Source organism: Lithobates pipiens, unplaced genomic scaffold (genome assembly GCF_037356315.1).
Source record: "Lithobates pipiens isolate NorthernLeopardFrog02 unplaced genomic scaffold, aLitPip1_a1.2 Scaffold_10, whole genome shotgun sequence".
NCBI lineage: Eukaryota > Metazoa > Chordata > Amphibia > Anura > Ranidae > Lithobates > Lithobates pipiens.
Window position 1 is genome coordinate 219,952,158 of NW_027507686.1, and position 13,048 is coordinate 219,965,205.

A 13,048-nucleotide genomic window follows, 5' to 3' on the forward strand; every position below is an offset into this window, starting at 1 on the left:
CAGGCCGAAGAAGCCAGATATGCATCGCTGGATTACTCCTCGCATTCAGAAACCACGCTGGCAAGGAACACAGCCAGTGCTAAATTCCATTCACAGAAACTTTTATTTGAAATATTTTCCTCAATAGCCATCCATCTGATGTGACACAGGCTCTGTTGGGCCAAAGATCTTCCCTCTGGGTCATCCACTAAGCGAATTTCAGCTGGTCCTTAAAGAATCAGTAAAAATGTGTTTCATGTATGGCCGGATTTAGATGGTATGACTGGGCCACTGACCCTTTCCCTCTCCTGGAGACATTGACTGTGTGGGCTGCCAGAAAATTGGCTTGCCGGCTTACTTTTATGGCAAATAAAAAGGCGGAGCCAATGAAATGTATATGGGGAAGCGTAGAATACCTGCAAGCTTACTATTAAAAGAGGAACTGCTTGAATCCCTCTGAAGGACCCCCCAGTATACCACTGATTGAGAGCCTGTCCCTGACATGCTTTTTATGAAGTCATTTGGAATTCCTTCATGGAACATTCAATGCTCCGTGACTTAATTATGCAGTTTGCTTCATTCTTGTGTTTTTTTTTTTTTTTTTCCTTTTTCTATATTTATGTGATCTTCTGCTGAATGCTCCCCTGGGCATATAAACATGTCTTTGGAAAGTTGTAGTCCCCCACAGAGACAGTGGAAAGATGTTGTTGTTTTTAAATTAAAATGCTACTCCAGGCAACAACATTGTCTCTGGATGGGACTGTGGACTCATCGTCATCCTCCCTGAGATCTACAGCTGTTCTTCCTGGTGAAGATCAGAGCTGTTTAATAATTTATTTTTAAATGTTTAGGGATGTGCTTCTAGTTCAGGTTTACTTGCCCCTCCCAGAGATTCCCCCAGCTCTCCTTTCTAGTGCAGTCTTGCCAACACCTGCACACAAATGTCCCATAGACTTAAATAGGCTGTACCCCTACTGCTGCAGCAATGTCCAGTTCAAGTTCAAGTCTATGGGATGTTGGTGCACAGGCGTGGGCAGGTCAACACTAGATTTCTACCATTTGGAGGTGGTGGTGGTGGGGGGGGGGGGGGGGGGTGTAATGGGGTTGATGCCACAGCTGAATGCATTGATGGAACTAGGGAGAGGGTGGGGTTAATCAATTTTAGGACTCACTGTCTTGCAACAAAAAATGGCTACTCCCGCTCTTCATTGCAGCTAAGCTAAACAGTCCATCGAAGCTGAGGTTAAAGGGCATATGTTATTTGTCTACAAAAACAAATTAGCATTTTTAAGGATTCCCAGTCAAAATTTCTTAAAACCTGGCTTCACTATACTCTACCTAGCCTGGACCAGGCTGCCCTTAGCTGCTACATATAGGTACTCATAGAATGTTTGTTTGTACCTGAGCCACATACCCTAGCCGCCCCCTTTTCCTGCTCCCTTTTTTTTTTTTTTAAACCAAGATCTTTCCTTACTTTTTCTAGTTTACCTTCAGAACCTTGAAACGGGGCTATCCTCAGTACAGGGCATCCTGACTAGAATGCCTGACCAACCTGTCGGAGCCGAGTAAATGTCAAGGCTGGTTTTTGAATGCTTTTGATTTAAAAAAATGGCACCAATGGCTTCTGAGTAAGCGGGAAGTGATATCATGTCTTCACTTCCGATTTTACTGTTACAGACAACTGATCAAAGCTGATTCCGGTGTTCTGTCGATATATGCCCACTGTCGAAAAGTGCATGCGCTGAACGGAACGCCAAGGGCGCTCCAGCTGATTTGCTGATCAGCTGGAATGACGTCGCCATAGTGCATGCGCACATCAAGAGCCAATTGCCAACTCTAAACAATACCGGGGTAATGCCTGCATCTGCAGGCATCATCCCAGTACATTAGATCAACTTTTCTTGAGCTGGAATGGCCATAGATGGATCAACAGTTTTCCGTTCCTTGCTGAAGTGGACAATTGTTGATGCATCTATGGCTAACTATATACAGTGCCTTGCGAAAGTATTCGGCCCCCTTGAACTTTTCAACCTTTTGCCACATTTCAGGCTTCAAACATAAAGATATAAAAAATTTTATTTTTTGTGAAGAATCACCAACAAGTGGGACACAATTGTGAAGTAGAACGAAATCTATTGGATTTTTGAAACTTTTTTTAACTAATAAAGTGGGGCGTGCAAAATTATTCGGCCCCCTTGCGTTAATACTTTGTAGAGCCACCTTTTGCTGCGATTACAGCTGCAAGTCGCTTGGGGTATGTCTCTATCAGTTTTGCACATCGAGAGACTGAAATTCTTGCCCATTCTTCCTTGCAAAACAGCTCGAGCTCAGTGAGGTTGGATGGAGAGCGTTTGTGAACAGCAGTTTTCAGCTCTTTCCACAGATTCTCGATTGGATTCAGGTCTGGACTTTGACTTGGCCATTCTAACACCTGGATACGTTTATTTGTGAACCATTCCTTTTGTAGATTTTGCTGTATGTTTGGGATCATTGTCTTGTTGGAAGATAAATCTCCGTCCCAGTTTCAGGTCTTGTGCAGACTCCAACAGGTTTTCATCCAGGATGGTCCTGTATTTGGCTGCATCCATCTTCCCCTCAATTTTAACCATCATCCCTGTCCCTGCTGAAGAAAGGCAGGCCCAAACCATGATGCTGCCACCACCATGTTTGACAGTGGGGATGGTGTGTTGAGGGTGATGAGCTGTGTTGCTTTTACGCCAAACATATCGTTTTGCATTGTGGGCAAAAAGTTCGATTTTGGTTTCATCTGACCAGAGCACCTTCTTCCACATGTTTGGTGTGTCTCCCAGGTGGCTTGTGGTAAACTTTAGACGAGACTTTTTATGGATATCTTTTGAGAAATGGCTTTCTTCTTGCCACTCTTCCATAAAGGCCAGATTTGTGCAGTGTACGACTGATTGTTGTCCTATGGACAGACTCCCACCTCAGCTGTAGTTCTCTGCAGTTCATCCAGAGTGATCATGGGCCTCTTGGCGGCATATCTGATCAGTCTTCTCCTTGTCTGAGCTGAAAGTTTAGAGGGACGGCCAGGTCTCGGTAAATTTGCAGTGGTCTGATACTCCTTCCATTTCAAAATGATCGCTTGCACAGTGCTCCTTGGGATGTTTAAAGCTTGGGAAATCTTTTTGTATCCAAATCCGGCTTTAAACTTCTCCACAAAAGTATTACGGACCTGCCTGGTGTGTTCCTTGGTCTTCATGATGCTCTCTGCGCTTTCAACAGAACCCTGAGACTATCACAGAGCAGGTGCATTTATACAGAGACTTGATTACACACAGGTGGATTCTATTTCTCTCCATCAGTCATTTAGGACAACATTGGATCATTCAGAGATCCTCGCTGAACTTCTGGATTGAGTTTGCTGCACTGAAAGTAAAGGGGCCGAATAAATTTTGCACGCACCACTTTTCAGTTTTTTATTTGCCAAAAAAGTTTAAAATATATCCAATAGATTTCGTTCCACTTCACAATTGTGTCCCACTTGTTGGTGATTCTTCACAAAAAATTAAAATTTCATATCTTTATGTTTGAAGCCTGAAATGTGGCAAAAGGTTGAAAAGTTCATGGGGGCCGAATACTTTCGCAAGGCACTGTACTGGGTAATGTCATCAGAGTGGGGAACGTCTAAAAGCAACCAGGTGTGTGGTGGGGCCAAACATCTTGTGTGAACTTGTTCCAGGTAATTGATCCATGCCTTGGAGGCTGCTATAGCAGTGGCTGAGTTTTGATGTTGGTATAGTACAGACAATTTTGTATCTAAAACTACATGTAAACACAACCTCTAAAACTTACCATAAGCTTTTAGCATGATAAAGAAGTTTAAAGATCAAGTTCAATACTGCTAGATCTGTAGCTTTGATTTAAATAAGGTGCTTGTTCAGGCCTTTCCTCGTGTAGCACTCTGTCCCTGTCACCCAGTTGTGTGTTGTCACATGAGCTTTCATTAGAGACAACATGTGACTGTTTCAGTACAAATTACACAGGCGTCTTCCACTGTTATCACTATTGGGGAAACCCGCCCTGAGAAATGTGCAGCCATTGCAGAAGCGAATTTGTGGTGATGGGGAACTGGCTGCATAATGTGTGTGTGATTATTTATTTATTATATGTGTGTGTGTGTATATGTGTATATATATATATATATATATAATATAGCATCCCAGTCTTAGTCCGTAGGGTTCAATATTGAAAAGGGAGGACAAAACAGGTGGGACTTTAAATGAAGCATGCAGTTAAATAAAAATAGTCAAAGTTTTATTGTATAACAGTATTTTACAGGAAAATGTTGTTAAAGCATGTTAGTGATCTCAGAGCCAGCACCTGTGAGTCCCATTAGGGTGAGCACTTTATTGTGGATCTGGGAGGTTGGAGTGGTAATCTCTGTGTCTGTGAGATGTCAGATGTTTCCATAATAATGTCAAGGCTGACATAGTGCTTTTCACAGCAGTACAGGCCCACGTTAAATGATATCACTGAATTCTTATGTCTAGTGCTGCATGGCATGTCATCGCTTTTAAAAGAGCTGGAAATTACTAATAAAGAAATTTGGTTTCATATTGGGAACGGCACACCATCTAGGCTGCCATAACATTCTTCCACCCTAATATAAATTGTTTGTCTATTAAAACTGACTCTGATTTGTGTAGCTTGGCACTAAGAAGATTCGTGGTGTAATGTGTTTTTATGCTAAGCAGTCAGGGTTTTGTGCCTCTGTGTTCCCTTTAATCGATGCCTGGTTCCTATTCTCAGGGGATGGCTGATGGGGAGTTGCTTTCTCACAGCCTGAGATTGCAATGAGTCTGCAGATAGGACTTCAGCCTTCCCTATAAGGAGAATACTAGTTCTTATAAAATATATTGCTCAATTTTATAAAGCATGAGCTTCACTGACAGAATGCGTTTCACTCAAAGCTACTTCTACTTGGCTGTCTGAAATGGAGAACAACAACATTAGGGACCTCGGCTGGGGCTGCCAGGGTTGGCATTTGGCTTACTGGGTTATATTGTAGTAAAGACCACGGTCTAATCAGAGCTTGTGCAAGAATCCAAATATTCAATCTTATGTTATTCATTAGAACAGTGTAGTTGTGGACTTAGTTGGGAAAGGTTAAATTGGTTGTAAACCTCGGACATAAAATATGAACAAACGTATATCCCTAGTGCGTACTTGTCTCAATTAATAGCACTAAGTGTAATTTCTCTCTGTTGCCGCCTTCCTCTGCTAAAAGCATGCATCACTTCTGAAGGGTTTTCATGACACCAAGAGAAAAAAGGTGACAGTGAAGGGACTTCCAGCTGATTGACAGCCTCAGCTCTGTTCCTGTGTGCTGTCTGGGGGGGGGGGGGGGGGGGGGGGTTGGGTGGTATCCATTCCCCTCCCCTCCAATCAGCTCTCCTCACTGGGCTCTGCAGAGTGTAACTTCAGCTCTCTGACTTGACAAGCTTTAATTAGCACTTTGAACGGATATAGAGAAGAGAATACTGCAGATTGGCTTGAGATCAGGGCCAGGCCAAGGGACAGGCAAAAGAGGAGGCTACCTTTAGGTGCTGTGGCAGGAAGTGGGTAGGATGCAAAAAAGGCAAGACCCTCAAATTTATGCAGCTGAGGCAAGTCACAAACCATGGAGGGGGGACGCATTTTGGCTTTTTACTTTTGTTACCAAATTACCTTGTCCCAGCACTGCTTTAGAGACCATCTTCAGAATCCTGACAGTGCTGCACAGGAAACTGCCTGACGTCACACATGGCCATAAATTAAGCAATTTTCTTTACTTCCAGAAGGAAAGAAAATTACTTGATTTTCCCCCATCAACATGGTCAGTGTTTATAGGGGAATCCCTCCTGCATTGCTATTGTATTCTGCCAGAGTAGAAGCTTCCTTGCCAGCAGAACATAATGATTTCGTGTTTCTGGCTATAACTGGTGGCACCAATCATTGGGGAAAAATGTGCAGGCTGGTTGTACACGCGTCGATCAATAGATCAACTTGTGTACAATCATGGTGGCCATACAAGGATCAAAATTTGTCTGGTCCCTGCTGAACTGGCCGAGTTTCGATCCATGTATGGCCGGCTTTAGATTTATATTTGAACCCTGCAGTCAACTTGAACACCGGGCAATACATTTTTGAGGAGTTTTTTTTTTTTGTATAGAATGAAGAAGGTGAAATCTCCTGATCAGATTTTTTGCAATCTGTATGCTCGGGGTCGAACGATTTTTTTTTTTTTTTTTATTGGGGGCTGATATTCAAATTTTTCAAATAATCTGTATTGCGGCGCTTGCTGCAGTCTCTGCCAATCTCTGTCGGCACAGCAGAGAGATGACCTCATCTCTCACTGCCCGCCTCACATCACCGCTGTTCTGCCCCTACAGCAAGGCTGCGAAGGCTGTTGTCAGAGCTGCAGCCGCAGGCGATCAGATGGATAGTTGCGCCATCTCTCACCGCCTTCCTACCCGCATGTGGAAGTTTATAAGAGAGAGGCTGGTAGGAGTAGTGTAATTGGTGGCGGCGATGTACAGAATATCAGCCCAAAAGGTGGCCGAAAAATCTGCTTTCTGTAGAGATTTATCCACATTTCCTCCTGGCAAAAATCAAAGCTGGTGTCATGTCCCCCCCCCCCCCCCCCCCCGTGTATGCTTGCCCATTTCTAAAATATAGCCAGTTATGATTACATGGCCATGCATGTTGTGGTGTTACCTAAAAGTAGCTCCTGAACTTTTTTTGGGCGACAAGCTTCACAAGATGCCGCAATTGCAGAGCGCTTTTATCGCAACATACCCCAACCACATTTTTAGGCGCCATTCAAATGAATGACAGTCTTCTTCTATGTGATAAAATGCTCTTCTCTCTTTTTTTTTTTTTTTTTTTTTTCCTTGCATGTCCCCCTCGGATCTACAGCGACTTCACTTCCAAGTTCACTTGCAGTGCAAAGTGGATTTTCCTTTAGTAAATAACCCCCATAGTGTTTGTAGCCTGTGCAAATTTTATTTATGGAGGAACTGTAGTCTGCTCGCATAATTTATAATAAAAACATTTTTGCCATTCTGAATCTTCCCTCCAACCACTTTGCATATTTTATATATACTGTGATTCTGTACTTGCCAAATATGCTGCAGAAATCTCCCTCCAACGAGTCTGGCTACAACTATTTTAACTGTGGTCAGCTGAAGCTGCTGTCTGTTCGCTTCCTGGATTTACACACACCCCTCCAGCTCTGAGGTTCTCATTAGCCCTCTTATGACGCATCCCCTCTCTCTCTCTTCCTGGCAATCTCTCATGAGAGAGCTGTGCATGATGTCATAAGCCTAGGCTAATGACCAGACCAGAAACAGGAAGTGGGCTATATAAGGTGTTTGGATAGTAAAACATTTTTTTTCTGACACTAAAGTTAAAACAACAAGGGCAGAAAACTAGACACCCAGTAAGACTAAATGCATACATGGGAGCAGTTCTACCTGTCCAAAGATTTGTATTTCTGTCTATTCAGCCCTGAAACCTACACAGCTGTGCAAAACAGCACAGCCCTTTTTGGCATGGCAGGAGACCAGCCTGTAACAGAACAGTGAATGAAGAAGCAGCAAATGAAAGAGCATTTTTTTTATTTTTGTCACTCTGCCCTCTCCTCCTCTCAGCATACTTCAGCATATGAGCACTGCAAGAAAACTGACTGGACCCTTATTCCTCCCCCATTGGCATTTGCCAAGGTGCTTATTGTGTTAGTATTGTATTTTTAACTGGTTCCATATCATCACTGGGTGCATGCACCATACTATGCAATCAGAATTGTGATCGGGTGTAACAAAAGCTGCGGTGCTCCTGGGCAGTCAAGAGATGAAAACTTGACACTTGAATACAGAGGTGTTGGAATTCGGTAATGATCTTGTGTTGGGGTGGTGGAGATTTAAAAAAAACATTTAAGTGCATTTAAGAAAAGCTTAAGCGCTAGACCCATTGGAGAACAATAAGGCACCTTTTCACACATCTGTCTTCTGGATTTCTGCAGACACAGCTGTGTCCAGGTTTGAACATTTGTCCCGGAACAGCAACTAATCGCTCTGTGTGATCAGTAATGGCCACTGTCAGCCCACCATCAGTTCAAATGCGCTGAGCGGCTGATGCTAATAGCATAACCCGGTCATTCCTGCAGCAAGAGTCCACAGAGAGGAAGCAACATCCCAATGAGGATGAATATCCACTTTAAATATTTATTCATTTAGTTGTACCCCATTTTATAGTTTTGTGTCCATTCTGGAGATGCTATTTAAAAATGATATATTGATGAGATGGAACGAGTCCAGAGAGGGGCAAGAATAATGGTTTGAGAGGTAAAATAAATGGAAAGCTGCTACAGGTGACTAATATGTACCAATTTTAGGAACAACATGATTAAAAACTTTTTAAGCCAACTTTTGTAGTGCAGTACCGCATAAACATTACATGCGTTGTGGTAAAGCTGCCCACTGATATTGATTAGGCTTCCAACACACCACAGCGGAAAAATGAATGCATCTCCACTTTTTTTTTTTTTCTTTTTCTTTTTCTTTTCTTTTTTTTTTTTCCCCAGCACACCACAATGAACAATTGGTTTACATCTGGTGCCTTATGGTGCAGTAAAACCCTCGGTAGTGTAAGATGGGGGGGCTATTCAAAATGAATGGCATCCCACCCCAGTTTGTGCTTTGCGGTAGCATACAATTAGGCCTCATGTACACTGCTGCTGGTAAACGGACGTTCAGAGGCAGTTGGATGCTTTTTTCAACTGCCCCTGAACTCATCCAATGTTATTGTACATGTACACAGGTTAGTTTAATGTTGTTTTTAGGCAGTTGCGTTTTTATAGGCTTTTCTTTTGAAGGCAAAAAAATTAGTTCAGACGCCAAACGCGGTAACTCGTGTTTAGCCGTGTTTCCTTTACAGAAATTTTTTTCATTTTTGCGATTTTGAAAAAAAAAAACGCTTGCAAACGAGGCATGTAAAAGCGGCAAAACTGACGTTTTAAACGTGGGTTACTATCTGTCATTCTGTGTACATTAAGCCTTAGCATAGATGTAAATTGCTGAAGGTATGCTCAATGTAGCACTTCTTTTTTTCTACTGCCAGTCTTCTATGTGTGAGAAAATATTAATGTGATGAAAGAAATCTGTAGGCAGATGTCAGACCTGTAGAGCGAGCTGCGAGTTCAAGGATTTTTTTCAGGAATTAAAGTATTATGCAGGAAAAGTGGAGAAACAAGTTCTAAAATATAGACTGCTCAAGAAATGTTTGCGGTTTCTGCCAAGAAAGTGTCAATAGGTGCATTGTTTTTATTATTTCCAGTCTTTGCTTGTTAACCCCCACAAAAAAATAAATAAATAAATAAATCCTGTTCCCTTAAAGCATGTTATACAGCACAGTGCTTGTGCTGTGTCATTTGGCCCCCTGTGACACCCAAAAAACCTGGCTGATCCTGCCTGGCTATGCCCTCTCCTCTGCAAACTGACCACGGTGTATCATGGCTGCTGAACCCTGATACTGTGGTCAGAGTATGTGCCTCTGTCATCTGTAGCCTTGCTATCTGTCTCCTCTGTCCCTCTGTGTCCCTCCCCTTCCCTGCCTGTCTGCTCGTACCAGCGGCCGCCCCTTCCCCCACTCATGCTGCTCTCAGGACTGAAATAAAATCGCCTTATCCCCTCTGTACCTTATTAAGTGTCCCTGTGTCTGTGCTATGTAAAAAATCTTCTGATCCATACCTATATGAGCTCCGCTCAGCTGTTGGCTCTCCTCTCTTCCCCTCCTCCCTGGCTGTAGTCAGTGGGAGTGCTCAGCCCCGCCCACTGGAGCTGTGAGCGAGGGAGCCGAGCTCATATAGGTACAGATCAGTAGTTTTATTTTTTATTTTTTTTAAATAACGCAGGCAAAGGGACACTTGTTATTATGGTACAGAGGGGATAATACGGTTTAGTTGCAGTGGGTTAACAACCACTTTAATTTCAGCAGTAATTGTGCATTACAAAAAAAAAAATTAAGAATATACATGACCCATCTGTCTTCTGATCTAAATGATCTAATCTGACTGCTCCAATGGGAAGGGTAGTGCCATGTTGACGGCCCTGAGGGTGGTCTGTTGGTAAGGGGGGCAGCAGTTGCATTAGGCCAGGAGAAATGCATAAAATCCTAGCGTCTTCCTGCTTTGGATAGCTCCATCGTGGGGTTTAAAGTGGTTGTAATCCCTTCCATATACCCAGTGAAGTGACTGGCCTCAGGTGATGTAACACAAAGAATAAAGAAACCCTCCTACATAAGTTGTACCTGTTTATCTGCTGTCTTCTCTTCTCTACATCCATTCAGAGTGCTTAATTTGTAAAGCTTGCCTAAAAGTTCAGAAAGAAGGGGCCAGAGAGCTAAAGTTGCACTCTGCTGAGCTTGGATGAGGGATCCTCTCTCCCCCTTCACACAGCACATCGGAACAGAGCTGAGACTGTCAATGTGCTGGTGATCCCTCCCCTGTCACCGTTATTCTCTTGGAAAACTTTCAGAAGTGATTCATGCTGATAGCAGAGGAAAGAAGCCGCAGAAACTACACTTAGTGCTCTTTAATTGATACTAGTACACACTATAGTGTGTACTGGTCTCAATTAAGAGGGATATGCTTTGTTCATATTTCATGTCTGGGGTTTACAGACACTTTAAATGGTTAGTTGACCTATACCATAAAATTGTAATTCCTTTTTTTGCCCCAAGTAGATTGTAAATCTTTGTTCTGTGACAGAATTTTCTTAGCATTGAAACTCCTACCTGTAGGCCAGCCACACCTACCTCAACAAGAGAAAAGAAGGCGCACCAGCCTTGTGCATTATCCTTTTAGATACGTATTTATTGAAGACCTAAAAATAAAAGCTACTCCCAAACAATCATATAAAATCTTGCAGTAAGACAGTAAGAGTAGTCATCAAGCTGTTACAGGGACTGCTGAAGGAGGGCCCACTGCTGAGCTCTGAGGAAGAAGGGTCGGTACCTTTGAAACGCGTCAGGTAATGAGTGGTGTGAACTCCTCTGTGATCTCTGGAGAGTCCCTTTCGTCTGGTACTAGATGCTGGCACTTGATGACTACTCTTACTGTCTTACTGCAAGATTTTATACGATTGTGCGTAGTTTTTCTTTTATGTCTTCAATAAATACGTATCTAAAGGATAATGCTCAAGGCTGGTGTGTCCTCTTTTCTCTCTCTCTGACTTTTAGGGTTCCCCACCCTTGAGGGCAGCAAGGCCAGTGTGTGTTTTTTCATAGCCGGTCTGGTGGTCTGCCAATGCGCAGGAGTGCTTTTGTTTTGTTTTTGTAACGCCTACCTCAATACCTTGTTACAAAAGTTGAAGGCTGTGTACTTGCACTGTCTCAAAATTAAACTAGAATGAAATGTTGAGGGTTTAAAACGAATACTGTAACCTCTTCACCTAGCCAGCCAAACGTATTGTATTGTTGGGCCAATCACATCAACCGTGGGACATGTAGGACAGTAACTGAGCAGTGGCCACTCAATTACAGTGCTGGTAATTGAACCACGTGTCCCACAATGCAATGCGTGTATACAATGGGAAGTGTGTATGAACCCAGAAGTGCTACTCGGCTGCTTTCACACTGAGTCGCTTTACATGCGCTATATCGCTAAAAATAGCACCTGTAAAGCGCCTCTCCTCTCCAGTGTGAAAGCCCGAGGGCGGGATGCTAAAAAAAAAAAGTCCTGCAAGAAGCATCTTTTGAGGCGCTGTAGAAGCGGTGTATACACCGCTCCTACAATGCCCCTGCCCATTGAAATCAATGGGCAGCGCCGCAAGAACAATGTTAATGTGCCGCTAAAAATAGCAGCGCTTTACCGCTGACGCCCGGGCGCTGTCAGTGTGAAAGTGCCCTTAGGTGCATATTTTGAACAGAGGCCTGAAACACAGTATACAACTTTGATTGGCATCTACCACTTTAAAGGAAGGCCTTCAGAAATGCCAACTTTCTACAATTCTCTTATTCCACAGTATAACCATAAGTGGCTGAATCAGGTGAACCATCCCTAATGTCTGTGGGTGCCCTGTGAATGTCCTAAGAGAAATTGCTCTTATATGCATGAAATTCTAAGACTCGCTGAGATATTTATGTAGATTCATGCAGTGATGCACATTCAAGTTGACATGTTTGGCTGTTGCCATCAAGTAAAACTGTCCAATTCTTTTGGCAATTTAGATTCTAAAGCTGTCTAAATATTTTCTAGTATAATGATTGCAGGTTTACAGACTGGACCGCTATTGGAGATGGGTGGAGTCTTGCAATTTATTATTTTTTCCTTAATCTGTGTACTATTGCTTTCTTTTTTTTTGTTTTTTGTTTTTTTTAGTTTACTTTGTGAGTTTTTCTGTTGGGGGGGGGGGGGGGTAAAATGATGAGGCTAAGGATTTTTTTTTTTTTTTGGCTCAAGAACAGGTCCAGGAAAGGTTAAATGACCTTCTCTAACATTCGGGGTGCATTTAAAGCCAATTGCACCCCTTGAGACCACCTCCATGTTGTCTCCCTGTTAACTTCAGTGTATTTCCTCAGTTTTCTCTTGTGTCCCCCCCCCCAGATATTTTTAGGGAAAAGATAACTAACATTTGCTTGTTGCTAATCATTATGCCATATCTGTAGCCCCCTTATATTGTAAGTGTTTGATCAGCCCACGGAACAAGTGTCTGAAAGCACTGGATATCTGTTAGCTTGTGCGGAGCACTCCTCTATTTTTGTAACCTTTTTATCTTCTGTTCCCTTTTTACAGGCGATGACAAATTCGGGCGCAAGATCGTCTTGTTCAGTGCGTGCCGCCTGCCTCCGTGTCATCAGCTCGATCATGTTAAACTTCTACAGTAAGTGGCTATAGTAGTCCCTAGATGCTATGTTGCCAGCTGGCCCTGCCATGTTTCCAGCTAGGCCCATTAATCAGCCCTTGCAGTGCAAACATAAATGTCCGCTGTAGAGCCTGACAGCAGACACAGGCAGCTGGCCCACTTATAATCTGTTTTCCTCCTAGTGGTAAGAGCTCGCACCATATTTG

At 43.0% G+C, this 13,048-nt stretch overlaps 1 protein-coding gene across 2 annotated transcripts in view; it reads left to right on the forward strand.

The window, feature by feature from the left end:
* Positions 1-13,048, forward strand: part of ARHGAP1 (Rho GTPase activating protein 1) — a 109,465-nt gene that overhangs the window by 37,102 nt on the left and 59,315 nt on the right. For both annotated transcript variants that reach the window (XM_077461507.1, XM_077461516.1), the window contains exon 4: positions 12,773-12,860. In XM_077461507.1, coding sequence (XP_077317633.1) covers positions 12,773-12,860 — 88 coding nt within the window. The remainder of the gene's footprint in view (positions 1-12,772; positions 12,861-13,048) is intronic.